At 46.3% G+C, this 24,586-nt stretch overlaps 2 protein-coding genes across 3 annotated transcripts in view; both read left to right on the plus strand.

Moving 5' to 3' along the window:
• The window catches only part of LOC308147500 (uncharacterized protein), a 1,504,609-nt gene that overhangs the window by 907,710 nt on the left and 572,313 nt on the right, over window positions 1-24,586 (plus strand). The window contains 3 exon segments of the mRNA XM_080519675.1: window positions 14,609-14,693; window positions 14,697-14,791; window positions 15,080-15,262. Of these exon segments, the coding sequence (XP_080375801.1) occupies window positions 14,609-14,693; window positions 14,697-14,791; window positions 15,080-15,262 (363 nt within the window).
• On the plus strand, window positions 10,005-18,671 carry LOC308147508 (NLR family CARD domain-containing protein 3-like). 2 transcript variants are annotated; one of them, XR_013937159.1, is made up of 8 exons: window positions 10,005-10,166; window positions 10,590-10,709; window positions 10,847-11,049; window positions 11,156-13,001; window positions 13,848-13,983; window positions 16,911-17,093; window positions 17,382-17,555; window positions 17,879-18,671. XR_013937159.1 is itself a non-coding variant. In XM_080519703.1 (5 exons), exons 2-5 carry the CDS (start codon window positions 10,642-10,644, stop codon window positions 14,075-14,077), a joined length of 2,385 nt encoding a protein of 794 aa, XP_080375829.1. In that variant the 5' UTR covers window positions 10,005-10,166; window positions 10,590-10,641; the 3' UTR covers window positions 14,078-14,286. The 2 variants fall into 2 exon arrangements, 1 of the variants encoding a protein (XP_080375829.1); XM_080519703.1 differs by lacking the exons at window positions 16,911-17,093; window positions 17,382-17,555; window positions 17,879-18,671 and having other exon boundaries at window positions 13,810-14,286.

Below are 24,586 nucleotides of genomic sequence, written 5' to 3' on the forward strand. Positions count from 1 at the left end.
ATGTAATTCATGTCGGTGGAAGTTTTTGAAAAACCGTTAATGTGCCATAAGTGCTGTGTCTTTTACACTAGAATTGAAGTAAGACCACATTCAGGATCGGAGCCATCTGGGGAGTACCCAAGAGACATTTTCAGGCAGCTCGGCTAGCTTGTGGCTTAGGATGCCTGTTAGCATGCGAGCAAACATTGTCTGATTGAGCCAAAATTTGGTAGGTAGCCTAATGGGGTTGCTGCGATCACAAATCACTAGCTAATTAGCTGGTTTTGACGCAGTTTTTTCAAAATAAAAGTCATAAAAAAATTTTTTTTTTTTTTTTAATATTTAAGCAAATATTTTGAACCGTTCATAGCCACCCCCCCGACGGGCAATCTCGAGGTCCCGACCAATGCTGCTTGCAGCTTTAATTATATATTTTTTTACGGATAAATCCTATAATTTGACCCCCTAAACATGCTCAAAAACTCACCAAATTTGGAAGACTCGTCAAAAGTGTGGCACTCCACAATCTCACGTCAAAAAATTCCAGGAAAATCCAAAAATGGCTCTCTAGCGCCACCTAGACACGTTTAATCGTCCGCCACGGTCCGTACGAATGTCGTACAGAAATGTCGCGAATACGAAACTTCTTCGTCTACTCGAGCCCTACGACTCACGCACTCTAACTTTTGACCTAACTCCAACAGGAAGCCCGCTATTTGCCTTTCAAAGTAAGGTGTTCACCCAAAAAAGGCAAAAAAAGGCCGAAACGGAAAATCTAAACCATCATAGGGCGAAGGTCGTATCGGTTAAATTGAGATATACAAAAATAGAGGAGATTGTTTACTACAATAATTTAGAGGGAATTTTTCTTACCTAGTCCAGTTTAATTTTTATTAGCCGTCCAAGCTCCCCACCCCCTAATCGCCTTTTTGGCTCCTGTCATCCATTAACATGGGGAGATGGAAAATTCTCCCCGAAAATCAACGATTTTAAACTCCCCGAACTACTCTTAACTGTTTGCAAACCGTGACTCTCAGCCACAAACCGAGGGCATCGCCACGCTCACGAGACCCTGCCGAACAAGAGGATGTAACATATGTGGGGAAAATTCCAAAACAAGTCCCCAGAATGACGAGTTAAAGCGACACAGTAACATTTTTCTCGTCCGAAATCTTAACACTATAGCGGATGGAGCCAAATCTGCCGTTCCTGCCAAACAGCGCCCCCTGGTGTCCAAAGTTTACCTCCGACTGCTTCCAAGCGTACACCGTCTTAAAGAGGACAAAAATTCCTACAAAAGTATGGTATTTTTATCCACATACTCCCCCGATAACTATGGATTCAGAGCAGTTGTTCGCAAAGTTCTGGAATTCATCTTCACTCTGTCCCACTCTAGGTCTCTCAGTTAACGATCAAAGTGACGTGCACCTGCTGTGAAAATCTACAGCAGGATTGCGCAATCCTGCTCCGGGGACCGGGGGAGGGGGAGGGGGAGCATCTCAGTGACATTTTCAGGATCACATAGGCCTAGCATGTCCGTTAGCATTTTAACAAACATTATCCGATTGAGCTGAAATTTGGTAGGTGGCCTAATGGGGCCGCTGCGGTCATGAATCACTACATAATTAGCTGGTTTTGAGGCCGTTTTTTTCAAAATAAAACTAATTAAAAAAGTACTGTTTTTTAAACGCTTAAAAAATGATCATTAACTGGTCTAGAGGATCGTGGCCACCCCAACGGGCTTGAGCCACAGTTTACGAAAGGCCAGGCCGCAGGCCTGGCCAACGGCAGCTCTCTTTTGTAATTTGTACACCGCCGACAAAGCCGGGCCTCCTAGGCCCGGCACTACACCAGGTCACTCTCATGTCCCACACTGACCTCCGTAGGAGGCCTGGCCTGAGGCCATATAATTCATGTCGGTGGAAGTTTTTGAAAAACCGTTATTGTGCCATAAGTGCTGTGTCTTTTACACTAGAATTGAAGTAAGACCACATTCAGGATCGGGGCCATCTGGGGAGTACCCAAGAGACATTTTCAGGCAGCTCGGCTAACTTGCGGCTTAGCATGCCTGTTAGCATGCGAGCAAACATTGTCGGATTGAGCCGAAATTTGGTAGGTAGCCTAATGGGGTTGCCGCGATCACAAATCACTAGCTAATTAGCTGATTTTGACGCAGTTTTTTCAAAATAAAAGTCATACAATTTTTTTTTTTTTTTTTTTTTTTAATATTTAAGCAAATATTTTGAACCGTTCATAGCCACCCCCCCGACGGGCAATCTCGAGGTCCCGACCAATGCTGCTTGCAGCTTTAATTAGGGACCTCGCCAACGGCTGGGCCCTAGGCCCAGCCAACGGCAGGTCTCTTTTGGATTTCGTCGTCGCCAAAAGTGTGGGGCCTCCGCAGGAGGCCCCACACTCATCCAGAACTCTCCAGACCCTCTCAGAGTGGCCGCGCCCCCAAAGGGGGCGCGGCCACTACCTGGTGGCGAAATTATATATTGTATTTCGAATGTTTCTTCTTCTTATTAGGGACCTCGCCAACGGGTGGGCCCTAGGCCCAGCCAACGGCAGGTCTCTTTTGGATTTCGTCGTCGCCAAAAGTGCGGGCCCTCCGAAGGAGGGCCCGCACTCATCCAGGCCCTCTCCTGACCCTCCCAGAGTGGCCGGGGCCCCCGAAGGGGGTCCCGGCCACTCTGATGTGGTGGCGAAATTGTATATTGTATTTCGAATGTTTCTTATTATTATTCTTCCGCTTTTTTTAGGGACCTCGCCAACGGGTGGGCCCTAGGCCCAGCCAACGGCAGGTCTCTTTTGGATTTCGTCGTCGCCAAAAGTGTGGGGCCTCCGCAGGAGGCCCCACACTCATCCAGAACTCTCCTGACCCCCTCAGAGTGGCCGCGCCCCCGAAGGGGGCGCGGCCACTACCTGGTGGCGAAATTATATATTGTATTTCGAATGTTTATTATTATTTGTTCGTTTTTTTTCTCTTTTGCGCTCATATTTGACCCCCTAGCCACGCTCAAAAACTCACCAAATTTGGCAGGCTCGTGACAAATCACAGTGAGCCGGTGACCATGTCAAAACATTCCAGGAAAATCCAAAAATGGCTCTCTAGCGCCACCTAGAATATTTAAATCGCCCGCCACGGTCCGTAGGAATGTCGTAGAGAAATGTTGCGAATACGAAAGTTATTCGTCTACTCGAGCCCTACGACTCACGCGCTCTAACTTTTGACCTAACTCCAACAGGAAGGCCGCTATTTGCCTTTCAAAGTAAGGTGTTCGCCCAAAAAAGGGAGAAAAAGGCAGAAACGGAAAATCTAAACCATCATAGGGCGAAGGTCGCATCGGTTAAATTGAGATATACAAAAATAGAGGAGATTGTTTACTACAAATATTTAGAGGGAATTTTTCTTACCTAGTCCAGTTTAATTTTTATTAGCCGTCAAAGCTCCCCACCCCCTAATCGCCTTTTTGGCTCCTGTCATCCATTAACATGGGGAAACGGAAAATTCTCCCCAAAATCAACGATTTTAAACTCCCCGAACTACTCTTAACTGTTTGCAAACCGTGACTCTCAGCCACAAACCGAGGGCATCGCCACGACCGCGAGACCCTGCCGAACAAGAGGATGTAACATATGTGGGGAAAATTCAAAAACAAGTCCCCAGAATGACGAGTTAAAGCGACACAGTAACATTTTTCTCGTCCGAAATCTTAACACTATAGCGGATGGAGCCAAATCTGCCGTTCCTGCCAAACAGCGCCCCCTGGTGTCCACAGTTTACCTCTGACTGCTTCCACACCCACACAGTATTAAAGAGGACAAAAATTCCTACAAAAGTATGGTATTTTTATCCACATACTCCCCCGATAACTATGGATTCAGAGCAGTTGTTTGCGACATCTTGGAATTATGAAAATATCTCTCCCACTCTAGCTCTCACACTTAATGAGCCAAAGTGACGTGCACCTGCTGTGAAAATCTACAACAGGATTGCGCAATCCTGCTCCGGGGACCGGGGGAGGGGGAGGGGGAGCATCTCAGTGACATTTTCAGGATCTCATAGGCCTAGCAAGCCCGTTAGCATTTTAACAAACATTATCCGATTGAGCTGAAATTTGGTAGGTGGCCTAATGAGGCCGCTGCGGTCAGGAATCACTACATAATTAGCTGGTTTTGAGCCGCTTTTTTCAAAATAAAAGTAATTAAACAAATACTATTTTTTTTTAAAGATAAAAAATGATCATTAACTGGTCTAGAGTATCGTGGCCACCCCGATGGGCTTGAGCCACAGTTTACGAAAGGCCAGGCCGCAGGCCTGGCCAATGCCAGCTTCCTTTTGTAATCCGTACACAACTGACAAAGGCCCTCAAATTCATGTCGGTGGAAGTTTTTGAAAAACTTTCCTGTTCCATAAGTGCTGCGTCATTCACACCTTCGTACACCGCCGACAAAGGCCGGGCCTCCTAGGCCCGGCACTCCACCAGGTCAGTCTCATGTCACACACTGACCTCCGTAAGAGGCCTGGCCTGAGGCCATATAATTCATGTCGGTGGAAGTTTTTGAAAAACCTTTATTGTTCCATAAGTGCAGCGTCATTCACACTACAATTAAAGTAAGACCAGATTTGGGATCGGGGCATCCTGGGGAGTACCACACTGAGATTTTCAGGTGTATCCGCTAGCTTGCGGCATAGCATGCCCGTTAGCATGCTAGTAAACATTGTTCGATTGAGCTGAAATTTGGTAGGTGGCCTAATGGGGGTGCTGCGGTCACAAATCACTAGCTAGTTAGCTGGTTCCGACGCCGTTTTTTCAAAATAAAAGTACTACTTTTTTTTTATTTTTTTTTTTGCTTCAATAATATTTTTTTTAATTAACCGTTCATAGCCACCCCCCCGACGGGCAATCTCGAGGTCCCGACCAATGCTGCTTGCAGCTTTAATTTCACTTTCACTCATATTTGACCCCCTAAACACGCTCAAAAACTCACCAAATTTGGCAGGCTCGTGAAAAGTCGCAGCCTTCAGAAGACCATGGCAAAAAATTTCAGGAAAGTCCAAAAATGGCTCTCTAGCGCCACCTACAAAATTTTAATCGCCCGCCACGGTCCGTAGGAATGTCGTAGAGAAATGTTGCGAATACGAAACTTCTTCGTCTACTCGAGCCCTACGACTCACGCGCTCTAACTTTTGACCTAACTCCAACAGGAAGCCGGCTATTTGCCTTTCAAAGTAAGGTGTTCAACCAAAAAAGGCAAAAAAAGGCAGAAACGGAAAATCTAAACCATCATTGGGCGAAGGTCGTATCGGTTAAATTGAGATATACAAAAATAGAGGAGATTGTTTACTACAATAATTTAGAGGGAATTTTTCTTACCTAGTCCAGTTTAATTTTTATTAGCCGTCCAAGCTCCCCACCCCCTAATCGCCTTTTTGGCTCCTGTCATCCATTAACATGGGGAAACCAAAATTTCTCCCCCAAAATCAACGATTTTAAACTCCCCGAACTACTCTTAACTGTTTGCAAACCGTGACTCTCAGCCACAAACCGAGGGCATCGCCACGCCCACGAGACCCTGCCGAACAAGAGGATGTAACATATGTGGGGAAAATTCCAAAACAAGTCCCCAGAATGACGAGTTAAAGCGACACAGTAACATTTTTCCCGTCCGAAATCTTAACACTATAGCGGATGGAGCCAAATCTGCCGTTCCTGCCAAACAGCGCCCCCTGGTGTCCAAAGTTTACCTCTGACTGCTTCCACACCCACACAGTATTAAAGAGGACAAAAATTCCTACAAAAGTATGGTATTTTTATCCACATACTCCCCCGATAACTATGGATTCAGAGCAGTTGTTTGCGACATCTTGGAATTATGAAAATATCTCTCCCACTCTAGCTCTCACACTTAACGATCAAAGTGACGTGCAGCTGCTGTGAAAATCTACAGCAGGATTGCGCAATCCTGCTCCGGGGACCGGGGGAGGGGGAGGGGGAGCATCTCAGTGACATTTTCAGGATCTCATAGGCCTAGCAAGCCCGTTAGCATTCTAAGAAACATTATCCGATTGAGCTGAAATTTGGTAGGTGGCCTAATGGGGCCGCTGCGGTCATGAATCACTACATAATTAGCTGGTTTTCAGCCGTTTTTTTCAAAATAAAAGTAATTAAAAAAATACTCTTTTTTTTAAAAGATAAAAAATGATCATTAACTGGTCTAGAGTATCGTGGCCACCCCGACGGGCTTGGCCACAGTTTACGAAAGGCCAGGCCGCAGGCCTGGCCAATGCCAGCTTCCTTTTGTAATCCGTACACAACTGACAAAGGCCCTCACATTCATGTCGGTGGAAGTTTTTGAAAAACCTTTCCTGTTCCATAAGTGCTGCGTCATTCACACCTTCGTACACCGCCGACAAAGGCCGGGCCTCCTAGGCCCGGCACTCCACCAGGTCAGTCTCATGTCACACACTGACCTCCGTAGGAGGCCTGGCCTGAGGCCATATAATTCATGTCGGTGGAAGTTTTTGAAAAACCTTTATTGTTCCATAAGTGCAGTGTCATTCACACTAGAATTGAAGTAAGACCAGATTTGGGATCGGGGCAACCTGGGGAGTACCACACTGAGATTTTCAGGTGTATCCGCTAGCTTGCGGCATAGCATGCCCGTTAGCATGCTAGTAAACATTGTTCGATTGAGCTGAAATTTGGTAGGTGGCCTAATGGGGGTGCTGCGGTCACAAATCACTAGCTAGTTAGCTGGTTCCGACGCCGTTTTTTCAAAATAAAAGTACTAATTTTTTTTTTTTTTTTTTTTTTTTGCTGAAATAATCTTTTTTTAAATTAACCGTTCATAGCCACCCCCCCGACGGGCAATCTCGAGGTCCCGACCAATGCTGCTTGCAGCTTTAATTATTTTTTGGCACTCCTGACTTGGCTATTGCCTCAAATTTGACCCCCTAAACATGCTCAAAAACTCACCAAATTTGACACACTCGTCAAAACTGGCGAAAAATTTTATAAAATCTAAAAAAATCCCCCAAAAGTCCAAAAATGGCTCTCTAGCGCCACCTAGACACATTTAATCGCCCGCCACGGTCCGTAGGAATGTCGTACAGAAATGTCGCGAAAACGAAACTTCTTCGTCTACTCGAGCCCTACGACTCACGCGCTCTAACTTTTCACCTAACTCCAACAGGAAGCCGGCTATTTGCCTTTCAAGGTAAGGTGTTCGCCCAAAAAAGGGAGAAAAAGGCCGAAACGGAAAATTTAACTCCTCATAGGGCGAAGGTCGCATCGGTTAAATTGAGATATACAAAAATAGAGGAGATTGTTTACTACTGAACACTAGAGGGAAATTTTCTTACCTAGTCCAGTTTAATTTTTATTAGCCGTCCAAGCTCCCCACCCCCTAATCGCCTTTTTGGCTCCTGTCATCCATTAACATGGGGAAACGGAAAATTCTCGCCGAAAATCAACGATTTTAAACTCCCCGAACTACTCTTAACTGTTTGCAAACCGTGACTCTCAGCCACAAACCGAGGGCATCGCCACGCCCGCGAGACCCTGCCGAACAAGAGGATGTAACATATGTGGGGAAAATTCCACAACAAGTCCCCAGAATGACGAGTTAAAGCGACACAGTAACATTTTTCTCGTCCGAAATCTTAACACTATAGCGGATGGAGCCAAATCTGCCGTTCCTGCCAAACAGCGCCCCCTGGTGTCCAAAGTTTACCTCTGACTGCTTCCAAGCGTACACCGTCTTAAAGAGGACAAAAATTCCTACAAAAGTATGGTATTTTTATCCACATACTCCCCCGATAAGTATAGATTAAGAGCAGTTGTTCGCAAAATCTTCTAATATAATCCTCTCTGGCTCACTCTGCCGTCAGAGTGTCCGCGCTCGGCGCAGCTGTGAAATTCTCCACTGTGATTGGTCAGTGCATCACTCCATATATGGGCAGCTTCCTGTAGCTTCAGGCTCATCACTGCTGTGTGATTGACAGCCTGTCATATCCTGCAGTTTGACCTGAGAGTGACCTCACCAGTCATTCTCAGGTCAGGTTACTCTCATGTGACCTGACCTCACTCTCATGTCTCCTGTTCTCCTGTCATGAGGACATGCAAAACCTGTACGAGGTCTGGCCTGAGACATGTAATTCATGTCGGTGGAAGTTTGTGAAAAACCTTCACTGCTGCATCATTCACACCTTCGCACACCGCCGACAAAGGCCGGGCCTCCTAGGCCCGGCACTCCACCAGGTCACTCCATCGTCCCACACTGACCTTTGTACGATGGAAGTCGGTGGAAGTTTTTGAAAAAGCTTTATAGCTGCATCATTCACACCTTCGTTCACGCCGACAAAGGCCGGGCCTCCTAGGCCCGGCACTCCACCAGGTCACTCTCATGTCACACACTGACCTCCGTAGGAGGCCTGGCCTGAGGCCATATAATTCATGTCGGTGGAAGTTTTTGACAAACCTTTATTGTTCCATAAGTGCAGCGTCATTCACACTAGAATTGAAGTAAGACCAGATTTGGGATCGGGGCATCCTGGGGAGTACCACACTGAGATTTTCAGGTGTATCCGCTAGCTTGCGGCATAGCATGCCCGTTAGCATGCTAGTAAATATTGTTCGATTGAGCTGAAATTTGGTAGGTGGCCTAATGGGGGTGCTGCGGTCACAAATCACTAGCTAGTTAGCTGGTTCCGACGCCGTTTTTTCAAAATAAAAGTACTAATTTTTTTTTTTTTTTTTTTTTGCTTAAATAATATTTTTTTTAATTAACCGTTCATAGCCACCCCCCCGACGGGCAGTCTCGAGGTCCCGACCAATGCTGCTTGCAGCTTTAATTCTAGATGAAACTCCTGGCTTGATGTGGCTGCTTGTCCTCCTCACATTAGAAGAGAGTAAGGGGACGGTGTTTTGTGACGGATGGGGGCAGTGTGAGGTGACGGGTTGGGAAGAAATTAGAAAGTGACGGATAATCGCTGGTTGAAATGTTTGACATGTGAACTGTTGACGTGTTTGAAGTAATAAAGAGAATCCACTTGACTCCTCTTCACTGTGTGTGTGTGTGTGTGTGTGTGTGTGTGTGTGTGTGTGTGTGTGTGTGTGTGTGTGTGTGTAGAGGTCAGAAGCTCAGACACACAGCAGGGTCTTCAGTATCCAGCAGGTTGTCTATGAAGAGTGACTGGTCCAAAGATCAACAACCAGACTTCAGTGGTGAACCTGGACCTTCAGACACAAAGTAAGAAACTCTTTGTTTCCTTTCATTTATTACAGAAAGTTTCCTCCTCTGAGTCTAAATCTGAAGTTTTGTTTCTGTTAAAATAGTTTTTCTTTCTACTGTTACTTTTACTTGCTCTGGTGGAACAGTTGAGTTTTTCTCTGCAAAAGTACCTTGAGATTATTTTAGTTTTACATGAATTGAATCACATCAAGTTGAAACGACTCAAATTAAATCGAATCGAATCGAATCGAATCGAATCGAATCGAATTGAACCAGTCCAGAGGTGTGATGGACAATCTGATGGATGTAAGTCTGTAGAGGAGGAGGAGGAGGAGGAAGAAGAGGAGGAGCAGCAGGAGGAGCAGCAGGAGGAGCAGCAGCAGGAGGAGGAGCAGCAGGAGGAGCAGCAGGAGGAGGAGCAGCAGGAGGAGCAGCAGGAGGAGCAGGAGGAGGAGCAGCAGGAGCAGCAGGAGGAGGAGCAGGAGGGGCAGCAGGAGCAGCAGGAGGAGGAGCAGCAGGAGGAGCAGCAGCAGGAGGAGCAGCAGCAGGAGGAGGAGCAGCAGGAGGGGGAGCAGCAGCAGGAGGAGCAGCAGGAGGAGCAGGAGGAGGAGCAGGAGGAGGAGCAGGAGGAGGAGCAGCAGGAGCAGGAGGAGCAGGAGGAAGAGGAGGAGCAGGAGGAGGAGGAGGAGCAGCAGGAGGAGCAGCAGGAGGAGGAGCAGCAACAGGAGGAGCAGGAGGAGCAGGAGAAGCAGCAGGAGGAGGAGGAGCAGCAGCAGGAGGAGCAGGAGGAGCAGGAGCAGCAGCAGCAGGAGGAGGAGGAGCAGGAGGAGGAGCAGCAGGAGGAGCAGGAGCAGCAGGAGCAGGAGCAGCAGGAGGAGCAGCAGGAGGAGCAGGAGGAGTAGGAGGAGCAGGAGCAGCAGGAGGATACAGTCAGTCAGCTCCATCAGGTGGTTGATGGTGATTCTGATGACAGTTTGTGTTTCTGAGCTTCATTGAGGGAAACCAGACTGGAACTGTTCACACACATTATTGTGGGAAAAGTCAGTCCAGTTCACATGAGACTACTTTTCCAGGAACCTTGAAACAAATGATTGGAAACTGCATCAAGGTTATTGAAGTTATTTTACAAAACATATTTCTGTTTAAATCCTGAAAACTTTTCCAGAAAAAATAACATTAAAGTTCTTTTGTTGAAAACAGGAAATGAAATGAAAAGAATCATGTTGATCTGTTGATGATCTAACAGAACATTTTGACTGTGTGTGTGTGTGTGTGTGTGTGTGTGTGTGTGTATGTGTGTGCGTGTGCGTGTGCGTGTGCGTGTGTGTGTGTGTGTGTGTGTGTGTGTGTGTGTGTGTGTGTGTGTGTAGAGGTCAGAAGCTCAGACACACAGCAGGGTCTTCAGTATCCAGCAGGTTGTCCATGAAGAGTGACTGGTCCAAAGGTCTTCCACCAGACTTCAGAGGTGAACCTGGACCTTCAGACACAAAGTAAGAAACTCTTTGTTTCTTTCATCTCCTCAAAACCAGAGTGACAGAAGTTTTGCTCCCTCTCAGGTTCAGTTCCAGTATTTTGAAGCTGGATCTTTGTGTTGTGTCGCTCAGTGAACGTTGCTTGGTGTCCACAGAGAGAAGAAGAGGAGTGACGGCGTTGAGCAGCAGCCGTCCTGCTGTCCTCTGTGTCAGGACGTCCTGAAGGACCCAGTCTGGTGGAGCTGTGGACACCAGGTCTGCAGACGGTGCAGCAGCTCACACTGGGACCAGGGTGGTTCATCAGGAGCCTCCTGCTGTCCTCAGTGTGCAGAAAGATCCAGAAGCAGAGCTGCACCCAGTAAGAGTGGACACGTGTCTGCTGAGGGACTCGTCTGTCTTCACTGGACTTGTTGTGTTGCTGCAGGTTTGTGGTCAGTCTGATTGTTGTTGTGGTCTCTGAGCAGGTGCTGGTCTGCAGAAGGTTCTAGAGGAACACAAGCAGAGTGTGAGGAGCAGATGTGAACGTGTGGTTGAAGGAAGTGAGGAAGCAGGAGGAGGAACCCTCCTCAACAGGATCTTCACTGAGCTCCACATCACAGAGGGACACAGTGAGGAGCTCCAGAGGGAACCGGAGCTGAACCAGCTGGAGACGGCGTCCAGGAAGCAGAGCCTCCAGGACACGTCCATCAGGTGTCAGGACCTCTTCAGAGCCTCGGCTGAGCAGCACAGACACATCCGAGTGGTTGTGACCAGCGGCGTGGCCGGCAGTGGAAAGACCTTCTCGGTGCACAAGTTCAGTCTGGACTGGGCCGAGGGCCTGGAGAACCAGGACGTGGGGGTGCTGGTGGTGCTCTCCTTCAGGGAGCTGAACCTGATCAGAGAGCAGCCCTACAGTCTTCTCACGCTGCTCCAGGTTTTCCATCCAGCCTTACAGAAGGTGACGGCAGAGGAGCTGGCGGTCTGCAGGCTGCTCTTCATCTTTGACGGTCTGGATGAAAGCAGACTTCCTCTGGACTTCAGCAGCTCCCAGCAGGTGGTCCACGTCTCACACCAGTCTTCGGTCGGCCTGCTGCTCACAAACCTCATCCGGGGGAATCTGCTGCCCTCGGCTCAGGTCTGGATCACTTCCCGACCGGCGGCGGCCAATCAGATCCCTCCGTCATGTGTGGACAGACTGACAGAAGTGCGAGGCTTCACTGACGCCCAGAAGGAGGAGTACTTCAGGAGGAGGCTGAGCGGTGAGGGGCTGAGCAGCAGAATCATCTCCCACATCCAGACCTCCAGGAGCCTCCACATCATGTGTGGAATCCCAGTCTTCTGCTGGATCACTGCCACCGTTCTGGAGCACATGTTGACCACAGAGCAGAGAGGAGAGCTGCCCCAGACCCTGACTGACATGTACTCCCACTTCCTGCTGGTCCAGACACACAGGAAGAAGCTCAAATACCATGAAGGACATCGCAAGGGTCAGAGAAAGCTCACCAAGGATGACAGGGAGGTTCTTCTGAAGCTGGGCAGGCTGGCCTTAGTACATCTGGAGAAAGGAAACATCATGTTCTACCAAGAAGACCTGGAGCAATGTGGTCTGGATGTGACTGAGGCCTCGCTGCACTCTGGAATTTGTACTCAGATCTTCAAGAGAGAGTCTGTGATCTTCCAGAAACCCGTCTACAGCTTCGTCCATCTGAGTGTTCAGGAGTTTCTGGCTGCAGTCGACTTGTTCCACTGTTTCACCAGCAGGAAGACTGAACAACTGAACACCTTCATTGGAGAGGACTGGGGACACAAACCAAAGACATTTTCTGACAAAGTGTCTCAGTTATTCAGAATCAATGATGTCTTCCCATCTCTGGACATCTTCCTGCAGAAAGTCCTGCAGAAGTCCCTCAGAAGTCAGAACGGCCACCTGGACCTGTTTGTCCGCTTCCTTCATGGTCTCTCTCTGGAGTCCAACCAGAGACTCTTAGAGGGTCTGCTGGGTCGGACAGAGATCAGTCCAGGAACCATCCAGAGAGTCATCCAGAACCTGAAGAAGATCGACAGTAGAGAAATGTCTCCTGACAGAAGCATCAACATCTTCCACTGTCTCACGGAGATGAAGGACGTCTCAGTCCATCAGGACATCCAAGACTTCCTGAAGTCAGAGAACAGATCAAAGAAGAAACTCTCTGAGATCCACTGCTCAGCTCTGGCCTACATGCTGCAGATGTCAGACCAGGTCCTGGAGGAGTTGGACCTGAAGAAGTACCAGACCTCAGAGGAGGGACGATGGAGGCTGATCCCAGCTGTGAGGAACTGCAGGGAGGCTCGGTGAGTCCACATGTCTTCATGGTCACATGTCTCAGTGATGTTTGTAGAAAGTAGTTCCTGCAGTTCCTCTGTGCAGATGTTCCTCAATGATCTGTCATGAAGAAACATGTGGCTCAGCACTGTGAGTCCCACTGTGGATGTACTGATCATCTTGATGATGAAGATCAGATCACTGATGCTTTATTTCTCTTCATGAGATCTGATGATGAGAAAAATCCAGAAAAAGACCAAAATGATCATTTTGATTAAAGTCATTTGATTTTAGAATTTTAAAAACCAGATCAAGAAACTCAGAATGACGTGAACAAAGATCAATTCAGTGAATCTTCTTCCTCGTCCTGCTAAGAAAGAAATGAAATACAGTCAGAAATAGAATGATTTACTAAACATGTCACCTGCTGCTTTAAGAAGAGAAATATTTACATGAATCTGCACTCAGTAAAACTGATCTTTTGGATCTTCAGTGGTTCTAGTAGAAGAACAATCATCTGACAAATGTCCAGACTGAAATAATAAAATATCACAAAGAATTGCTGACGATCAGGATCTTTGATCTTGTACCTTTCAATGTCGTAACCATCGTCCAGAGGACATTGAATATAAACAAGTAGCAGGACGTCCAGCTCCACTCCACAGCTTCACTTCCACATGTTGAACTGAAGACATGAACTCAACATGTGGAACTCCATGTTCTCTCCTTCACGTCCACATGAAGCCAAAGTCAAACCCAGAGAAGATGATCTGAAGCTCTGATGTCCAACAAAGTGTCCTCATAACAATGTCCTGTCCTCTCTGTGTCTCATTACAGACTTTCTGGCTGTAAACTCTCTGGTCCTCACTATGAAGTGATCTCCTCAGCTCTGAAGTCTGACCCCTCCCATCTCAAACTTCTGGATCTGAGCTGGAACCATCTGGAGGATTCATCAGTGAAGGTTCTGTGTTCTGGACTGGAGAGTCCAAACTGTAACCTGGAGACTCTGAGGTCAGTTCACTGTCTGGAGGGAGAATCTGTTGAGGAGTTTAGGAGGATCCAGATGTTGGAGGACAGAGGTGGACTGAGCTCTGCAGCATGTTAGTGATCAGCATGTTTTTGTTTTTTTATTAAAAAAAAAGACATTATTAAATACATTACAGTCATTCCAATGTGCTTTTATAGAGAAAATAGAAAAGCCCAACACATCCACATGAGCAAGCAGGTGTGTTTGTGACTGTGGAAAGAAAAACTCCTCCAACAGGGAGAAACTTTGTAGAAACCAGAGTCAGAGGTGGAGGAATTCTGTGGACCGGTTGGGGTGAAAGGATAGAGGAGAGGAGAGGAGAGGAGAGGAGAGGAGAGGAGAGGAGAGGAGAGGAGAGGAGAGGAGAGGAGAGGAAAGGAGAGATTAAACCAGCCTGAGCAACAACAGAGCAAAAACCAAAATAACCACAACAATTATAACAAAAGCAAAAACAAAAGTATAAAAAACAAAGAACAAAATAAAGAAAAGTCTGGAGAAGAAAAAAAAGTCTGGAGAAGGTTCAGTCTTCCAGTCTGAACCTTCTTCACTCTCAATGACTTCAACATCACACTTTGTCCTCTAATCTCACTTCTTTCTCTCTTTATTCAGGTTGAGGGGCTGCAGTTTGTCAGAGATCAGCTGTTCTTCTGTGGCCTCAGCTCTGAAGTCCAACCCCTCCCTCCTGAAACATCTGTAACATCTGGACCTGGGTGGGAACCAGCTGCAGGATTCAGGAGTTGAGCAGCTGTGTGGTTTTCTGGAGAGTCCACTCTGTAGTCTGGAGACTCTGAGGTCAGTTGACTGTCTGTTACTGTTGTAGAAGGAGGAATGTTAGTGATGTGAGACTCTGGTCCTGCAGTGAGAGATGGACTGAGCTCAGCAGCTTCTTACTGATGTGTGTGGACATGAGGAGGAGTGTGAAGGTTGTGCTGACATGAGGATGATGAGGGTGATGATGAAGATCCACAACAACAGAACAGCTCATTGATCAGGACTCAGTAATGAGGAGCTGCTCATTTCTCCATCAACACATCTGATTGGTTCTCCTCATTCATTCTCATGCTTTCTCTCTTTATTCAGGTTGAGGAACTGCATGTTGTCAGAGATCAGCTGTTCTTCTCTGGCCTCAGCTCTGAAGTCCAACCCCTCCCTCCTGAAACATCTGAAACATCTGGACCTGAGTGGGAACCAGCTGCAGGATTCAGGAGTTGAGCAGCTGTGTGGTTTTCTGGAGAGTCCACTCTGTAGTCTGGAGACTCTAGAGTAAGACTCCATGTTTGAGTTTGTGTGCAGTGAAAGTTGTGTTCCACTAAAGGTCAGACATCAGGCTGATATGAGATGATCCACACATGAGAAACTGAGACTTTAGTCCTGTGACTGTGGCAGAGCCGTGTGGAGCTCCACATTTCAAAGCTTGGTAGAAGAACAAGGTGCTGCCCTGGACAATTCACTGTCCAGCTCTGACAGGCTCCATGTTCACCTTCAGCTTTCAAAGCAGGCTGATCTCTCCTGGATGAAGAGTCACTGATCTCCCAGCTGGAGCTCCAAACTCTCACTCACTCTGCCATTGTTGCCCCCCTGACCCAGTGTGTGTCATGGAGGGTGACATTAAATCCTGTAGCAGGAAACAAAGAGGCAGACAGGTTGAGCTGGCGTTTGTCTCGGCTGCAGGATTTAATATGCAGCTGCCTCTGTGCAGCTTTGAGGCTCCTCCAATCAGTGGCGCCGCCAGGATTCAATACCATAGTCCACACAGACCCCCCCTCCCCCCAGCGTCTGCGTTGTGAGCGCCGGGGGGTGATTTTCCGTTCTGTGCACAGAGAAGATGGTGGTTGGCGAGCCCCGGGGGTGTGTACAGAAACACAGAGGAAAACAGCCCAGCAACACATTCTGCTGACGGCTCACCAGGAAGAGACAAAAGCAAACACCCCTTCAAAATAAATGTTCACACCTTCAAGTGAATTGTAGGTGCAGAACGTACAGGACTCCGCCTGGGGGCTCCACTGCCTTCAATCACTATGCGCCCCCTGCTGGCCTTTTAGAGTAACACACTATTGCTGCTGCCTGGAAAGTCCAACTCTGTTTGAACCTTTTAGACTCTATGTGAGACACAGGAAGATCAAATATATCTATAGGAGTGTCTAGTTTTAATCACAGTGGACTTATTTAATTCATTGTTTTCACCCTGAACTGTAATTTAGTCCTATTAACATCTTTTAAATACACTTTAAATTGCTGCAGCGTTTTGTCCTCCTTTACACAAACTGGACTTGTTGTCTTGATGTCCAGTAAGCTTGGCTGTTGACTTGTCCTCCCACTGGACACTGCTTCTGTTTGCTGTCACATCAATTCAGCTCTCCAGAAGAACAAAGATCACATCAGTGACAATAATAAGCTCCTTCTTCTTTCACTTCCTCGGGGCTCCAACCTTCTTCAGAAGAAGAAATGAACAACAAGGATCAGTGTGATCAGTCTCTTCTGAATATGATCAGCTGCTCATTTCAGCTCATGTAGCAGCCCAGCTCTCTAAAGTATTATTGTCTGAATTGAATTAGAGGAGCTGTGACTTAAAGGCTGGGGGGTCGGGTTGGTGAGCAGCTAGTTACCACCAAGGTTTACCAGTAGGGGGCGACACTCAAATGACCCTTCTTATTATAAGACCATGAGAAATATTCACACAGTTACTTAAAGGAGCTTTAAAAAGCAAACAAATATTTAATTACAGTAAATCACACACTACAAATTAAAGGCTTTTTGTAAATGAACTGTGGAGTTAAACAAGTATTTTAGAATGAATTTATATCAAACTAAACAACCCAACAAACACCTAAATAATGAAAACTTCTTCACTCTCAATGACTTCAACATCACACTTTGTCCTCTAATCTCACTTCTTTCTCTCTTTATTCAGGTTGAGGAACTGCAGGTTGTCAGAGATCAGCTGTTCTTCTGTGGTCTCAGCTCTGAAGTCCAACCCCTCCCTCCTGAAACATCTGTAACATCTGGACCTGGGTGGGAACCAGCTGCAGGATTCAGGAGTTGAGCAGCTGTGTGGTTTTCTGGAGAGTCCACTCTGTAGTCTGGAGACTCTGAGGTCAGTTGACTGTCTGTTACTGTTGTAGAAGGAGGAATGTTAGTGATGTGAGACTCTGGTCCTGCAGTGAGAGATGGACTGAGCTCAGCAGCTTCTTACTGATGTGTGTGGACATGAGGAGGAGTGTGAAGGTTGTGCTGACATGAGGATGATGAGGGTGATGATGAAGATCCACAACAACAGAACAGCTCATTGATCAGGACTCAGTAATGAGGAGCTGCTCATTTCTCCATCAACACATCTGATTGGTTCTCCTCATTCATTCTCATGCTTTCTCTCTTTATTCAGGTTGAAGGGCTGCAGTTTGTCAAAGATCAGCTGTTCTTCTGTGGCCTCAGCTCTGAAGTCCAACCCCTCCCACCTGAAGGAGCTCGACCTGCGTTACAACAACCTTCAGGATCCAGATGTGGAGCAGCTGGTTGGTCTTCAGAAGAGTCCAGACTGCAGCCTACAGACTCTCAGGTCAGTAGATGTTGGAGTGAGTCCCTGCTGCTTCCAGCAGGTTTCTACTAAACACAGTTAGTGTGAGAACAAAGATCCAGTGTTGGACGTCTCAGTGAGGCTGTGAGAGGACAACGCTGAGCAGCTTCAGGATTGGACAGCAGAGGACACAGTCAGCCAATCAGAGGAGCCACAGGCTGGTTGTGTTGGTCTGACAGTGGTGGTCCTTCATGAGCTCTGAGCTGCTGCTGTGGACAGGACTGAAGTCCTGCTGCTCCTCAGAGACTGTCCTCATGTCCTCTGACCTCTGACCTCATGTCCTCTGACCTCTCTTCTCTCTGCAGGTGGAGGTAGAGCAGAGAGGACGCTGTGTGTCCTGAAGGTCCACTGAGGACAGCAGAGCTTCATCCAGCAGTGAGCGACAGAGGAACCACCAGAAGATCTGCTGAGTGTCGGTGGTGCAGTGTGAAGAGCTGAGAGAGTCCAGCATCGAACCAGGGTTCTCCTCCTCCTCCTGCTCTTCCTCCTGCTCTTCCTCCTCCTCCTCTTCCTGCTCCTCTTCCTGCTCCTCCTCATCATCCTCCTCCTCTTCCTGCTCCTCTTCCTCCTCCTCCTCCTCCTCCTCCTCCTCTTCATGTGTTGGTTCATTGGAAGCTGTAGAGATGTTTTGTTGTTTGTCTAAATTCTTTGTTGAGGTTTGAATCCCGTTCCTTCATGTTGGACCTTAACAAGTGTCCTTCAGAGGACAATGAGACTCTGGAACCTTCAAAGAGGGACCTGGTGTGTGTGGGACTTTTCCAGCTTGTGTAAAGTGGAGCAGGAGCTGGTCAACACTCCATCAAGCTGTTCTCCACCTTCACCTCCATCACCTGAGGACGTGTCCACAGCACAGAGAGTGGACAGAGCATGGACAGAGACCGTTGGTGTTCCAGTCACGTCTCATTGTGTCTTGGTCTTGACATGGAGGAACCTGGGTCATGGAGGAATTGACAGGACAGGATCATGGTGCAGTTTGCTGAAAACTAATTGATTTGAGTTTTTAGGAAATGTTCTGCCTGTACAGTAATATACAGTAATATAACGTACTGCGTGATTTAAGTGTGTGATTGTGAAAGATGTTGATGTTGTAAATGATCACGTCAATATGGACCACAGACAGTACAGTGTACACTGTTTTTAATAAATGAACATAAGCTGCACCCACCAGATTTAAAAAGAATATATATATTTGTACATATACAGTACAAACACTTGTCTATCAGTACATGTGTCCACGTTGTAACAGGGCATGAATTTCACTGTGGGATTGCAGGTTTTTTCTTCTTCTTTTTTAAAAATAAACAAGTTTTAAACACTGCTTCCATGGTGGGTGACGGACTGGACTGGAGGGAAAGAGAGGGAGGGAGGGAGGGCAAGTGAATTACTGCAAAAATACACAAACACTGAGGGTTTCATCTCAGGTCATAAAGTATTTGCTGGTTGTGATTGTGAGGAGAGGATTGGTCAGCCTGGAGCACAGCCATGGAGTCCAGAGTTACGTGATGCACCTGAACGCATCATCCATGTATCTTCAGCATGAAGCTCGTTTACTGTTAGGTGAAAAACCTGCTAGAAGGATAGAAAAGAGACAACCCCAGTATGGAGAGCAATAATAGTCACAACAATCAAGATTCTTGCTCAAGGGCAGAGAGTGAAGTCACCTGACAGCTCGTTCATCAATCTTCCCCGTTCTTCCCTCTGCTGCCCGCTTTTATTCCCAACGTTGAAGTAGGAGGTTACATTCTTATTCATGATACAACAAAGCAAGGTTCACACTGGTGTGTGTGTGTGTGTGTGTGTTTCTATGTGAGCTGAGAAGGTAGGAACGCTATAAGATAAGATATTCCTCCAGAGACCTTGAAGACGTCTCAGAGCGGCGCCGTTAAAATCTCTTCTCATCAGTACAAGGTACAATGACTCGTGGCCCGGCAGGCGTAAAGCAGCCAACAACACAAACATGCATGAATCAACGATCACTTGCAAAATGTTAATTCCCATTATACCAAGTATAAAGTACAAATTGACTTGTCAGCTATGCAGGACGGCAGAGCTGTCAGAGACACCATATGACATCATCACTTCAGGGTCTGATCACCACCACCACCACCAAATAAAGACATGATGCACAATTCATTTGGTCTTCTTTATTTCCTACAAATACAAGAGCTAGTTTAGTTAATGTAGTTAGTAGTTAGCATAATTCACCTGGGACTGTACACCCACCCTTACCTTGTGCTCCAGTAGTTCCATTTCCACATCTGCCTTTCTAATCTGGTGGTCCAAGTACTGCATTTCCTTAGCAGTTGTTTCCATCTTCTGGAGCAGGTGGAGTCTATAGATGTGTTTTACAGATAACTGGGAGGACACAAGGAGGACATTCAATTATTACAGTTGGACATGAATTCCACAGAATGAACCTCTGGTGTTTACTGAACATCTGTCTCACTGTGTCAGTCCTTGCAGTGGATGTTGAGGGACCCTCCTGCTGCTGCCCAGCCAGGCCCTGTTAAAAATACTGTGTCAATACTTCAGTGTAGACAAAATATCACTCTTTATTCCACCACAATGTTTCAGAAATGTAAACGGGATGAGAACTATCATACCTCTATAGGCCTTTGTGGATCCTCCTCTGTAAAGGCAGCAGACAGGGTTTCCTGTACTCTTCATCCTACATGAATATGTTTCAGTATATTTAAACTACCATTTAGCAAGATCTTTGGAGTGTTGCCTACTTACAAGGTCTGTTGTGGCATGAGGGGGTCCAGCAGGCAGAGAGCACCATCCCAATCTGTTGGGTGACAAAAACAAAGACATGATGGGGAAATAAAGATGAACAGAAATAGGCTTAAAGAGATATATAGGCCTCGGCATATTCTATATTATGAAGGAAGTGGTATCTTGAGGGGTGAGGTCTGAAGAGGAGCTCCTCCAGGGATTCCCTCAGCCACTGGCCTCCCAACATTCTGCCTCTGTTAAAGGTGGAGGTGCTGGGCCACCACCCGTTTTACATCTGCCTTCTTTCTGTTGGCTGAGTAAAGTCTGTGTTAGTTTAGCCTTAGTTATTTGACAGCACATGATATGGGTGAGAAGACATTTATGTGTTTGAAAACAGCATTATGTTGGAATAAAACACCTCACAGTCAAATGGCCACTTGATATTTACTGTACAATGTCACACATGATGGAAATTACGTTAAGAAATGTATTGATTAACAATTAAATTAGCAGCGGTCTTACCCGATTGGACAATGTTTTTATATTTCACTTTCAGCTGCTGCCAAGAGGCTTCTCCCCCGCGGAATTGCACCTAAAAGAAATAAATTAATAAGCTACCATCAAGCAGTATTCCCTTGCAATGATGTGATGACAAAGACGTTTGAACTTACGCATTCACTTGAGCAGCAATCTTCTTCCACGCCGCCTCCCTCTCTTTAGCAGCCGCTGCGCTGTTGCATTTTTTTTTTTTAATATGTTCATATTCGCCATATGATGGGATCAATACTTCCTGCTCCACTGGCGTAAAAAACTCTGCCCTCCGCGTCTCAGTTGTCATGGTGACTCGTTGACTCGGGGCTCCATTGATGCGGTCTTTTTAGAGTCGTGGTGCACGCGCTTGACTCCAGGTGAAACTACTCTGAGTTCATCAAACTGACCAAAATCCGGTGTTGTGGAACCGAAAACTCAGTGTTTTCTGTCTCAGTGTAACTCAACTCAGAGCTCGGGGTTAAGCTCATGGCTTGTTAAACCTGCTTCGTGAAACGGACCCCTGGAAGAAAACCCTGCTGTCCACTGCTGCTAACCTGAAACACTCAGATCAGCTCAGCAAGGGGGCGGGGCTCTGACACGACGTTGTGCTGCACCGTCAAAATAAAAGAACACAAGTTGAAAATGTCAAAATCTGAGTCATTCAGGAACACCTTGGGGTTCCACCGGAAGAGCTGGGGGAAGTGTCTGGGGTGAGGGAAGTCTGGGACACTCTGCTCAGACTGCTGCCTCCGGGACCCGGCCTGGATAAGCGGCAGAAAATGGATGGATGGATGGATGGATGGATGGATGGATGGATGGATGGATGGATAATGTAGATAGTATATAGTTTTTGATATGTATAAAACATTGAATATCGATTCTGAGGCTGTTCTGTAAATCATTTTCAAATAAACAATAAATAAAACAACTTCTGATCATAAATTATCAATTTCAAACTGGAGATAATCTACCGATTTAAGCCCCACCCAGTTTTACTGGAAAACCTGGAACCACGCCCACTTCAGGGTTAGGCCCCACCCACTCCAAGTACAGATACAGATACAGATCATTTAGATGGTTGAACAGTTTCAGATACAGATAGTAGTGAACTCACTCCTCTCTAATTCCAGGTTTTGGGATTCATATTACTGCTGCAAAACCATGAGAAAGAGAATTTTGCAGAATATGACCCTTTAATCTCAGAATTCTACCACCCTATTGGTCTCATGCATAGTTTCTGTGGTGTAGTGGGTGTCACGTTTGCTTCACACGCAAAAGGTCCATTGTTTGAAACTGGGCAGAAACACAAAGGAAGCTTTTTTTAAACTCCAAAACTCAGTTCAACTCTGGGAAATATAGGCTTAGTTCCATTTTCACAACTTTCAAGGAGACATTCAGCACATTAATTGCTCCTTCCTAATTGTCATCCTTTACAAACACTGACTGCAGTCTGAAAATCAGATTTGAATGTCATCATTCATATCATCGGCCCTCCCTTTGAACCTCGAAATATTAGTCAGCTCTGCTCTGGCACATGACAGGAAGTAGAATATGATCACTTTGAAGGTTCACAGACACACCTGCATGTCTTAACACATGCTCTGCTTTCAGAAGTGGGATTTGACACTAGGAGACCCATGATTTTTCAGACTTTCTCTAAGTCCCAGCTCTAAGTCAAATGACTCTATTTACAAATGATAGGACATTTCCTGAGGATCAGCAGGGGAGTGAAAATGAGAATCTGACTTGCATAGAGAGAGGTCCCAACATGGGGGAGGTGCATTGGAATTTTTCACACCTTGGATGTTTTGGAGTGTTTGGGGATGGGCAAAGCTCAGAGCTTCTTTTAGCACACTCAATAAATCTCAGCAATAAATTGTAGAATATTTGCGTGTGTGATAACCTATAATGTGTCCCAGGAATAACTACAGTCTGAGGTCTAAAGACGTGTTTTTACACACAGTTCCGACCATCCATTATAAACTGGGCAAAAAAGCCTTTATGTATTCTGCCCCATGTTTATGGAATGCTGTACAGAAAAAAATTAAAAACTCACAGTTTGTCATGCTGGGCGAGTTTAGGGACGTTTTACAGCACATGTAAACACAAACCTAACCTTGTTCTTGTTTTAGCTAGCTTATATTTAAGTATTTGGTGGCTTTTATAGTTTTGTCTTTCTCTGCGACTGTACTTTTTATTGTTTCCATCTATTTGTCTTTTCTGCTATTTATTTGTTTTAAGAATATTTTTGTATTTAGAATTAATATAAGACACAGCAAACTTTTTTATGTACTAAACGAGGTGAGTAATCTCAATGTGGTTCTCCTGATTTCAATAAAGGCTGATAAAGGCTAAAGCCCCTGGCTCCCCCTCCTGTGGTGCACCAGCATTAGCCTTGTTTACATAACAAACAGCTGAGGGTGAGCTGTTAGCTGAAAGTCTGTGAGTCAATTGACTGTTCTTCGGTATCTAGAGGAAGAAAAGTCAAATGACTTCTCCATGGTACTGCTGCTACTACTGCTACTATAGTAATGCTACAATAGTAATGCTACTATAGTAATGCTACTATAGTAATGCTACAATAGTAATGCTACAACATCAATGCTACAATATTAATGCTACTATAGTAATGCTACTATAGACATGCTACAATAGTAACGCGACAATAGTAACACTACAATAGTATTGCTACTATAGCAATGCTACAATAGTAATGCTACAATAGCAATGCTACTATAGTAATGCTACAATAGTAATGCTACTATAGCAATGCTACAATAGTAATGCTACTATAACAATACTACTATAGTAATGCTACAATAGCAATGCTACTATAGTAATGCTACAATAGTAATGCTACTATAGCAATGCTACAATAGTAATGCTATAAAGCCCCGTTTCCACCGCACAAAAGTGCGGGGATGGAGTGGAGAGGTACGGAGCGGTACGGCAAAGCGAAGGCGGAGCTCGGTCCGGTCCCCGTTTCCACTGCAGAGAGGAGCTTAAAAAGTGGGCGGGGCTTAGGAGCTCCTCAGATATGTGATGTTGCAGCAGAAAAGAAAGTCGTCAGATCTGGATCTTATGAATCCTCTGTTGTTGTTTACATCCTCCACTTTGCACTTGTTGTTTAGTTAACTGTTATTTTTTGCAGCGGTCATTTTTTGCAGCGGCAGCGCAGCAGCCGCAACTTCCGTGTTTGTTCTGAGAGAGCGAACACTCCGGCCACTTGCCCCGCACTCCAGCGCTCGGGTGCAGGGCAAGTGGCCGGCGCGTTCGCCCCGGTTAGCTGAGGCACAGACACAGGAGTCTGGAGCTTTCTGCTCAAACGCAGGAGCAGCCACTCCACTCTGGCGCTGATCGCCTTCCGGCAGCTCAGCACCAGAACACGGAGGCGCCGAGCTCCGCTTCATCGCTTCATCGCTTCATCGCTTCATCGCTTCATCGCTTCATAGCTTCATCACTTCTGCGGTCCGCGATATAGCGCCACTTTTTGTGCGGTGGAAGCAGGGCTTAATAGTATTGCGACAATAGTGATGCTATAATAGCAATGCTACAATAGTAATGTGACAACACTAAAGTGGTCACAGTAAAGTAGTTGCATGTGAGGCTCAGATCCCAAGTCAACCATTGTCTCCTGTCCTGGTGTCTCAGTAGAATGATCGTCCTCCTTCCTCTCCTCTGTCCCCTCACCCCAACCAGAAGAGTAGAAAGACTCTGATTCTGGTTCTGCAAAGTTTTCTTCATGTGAGAGGGAGTTTTTTCTTTCC

The sequence above is a fragment of the Blennius ocellaris genome (assembly GCF_963422515.1).
Source record: "Blennius ocellaris genome assembly, chromosome: 24".
In the NCBI taxonomy this organism is placed as follows: domain Eukaryota; kingdom Metazoa; phylum Chordata; class Actinopteri; order Blenniiformes; family Blenniidae; genus Blennius; species Blennius ocellaris.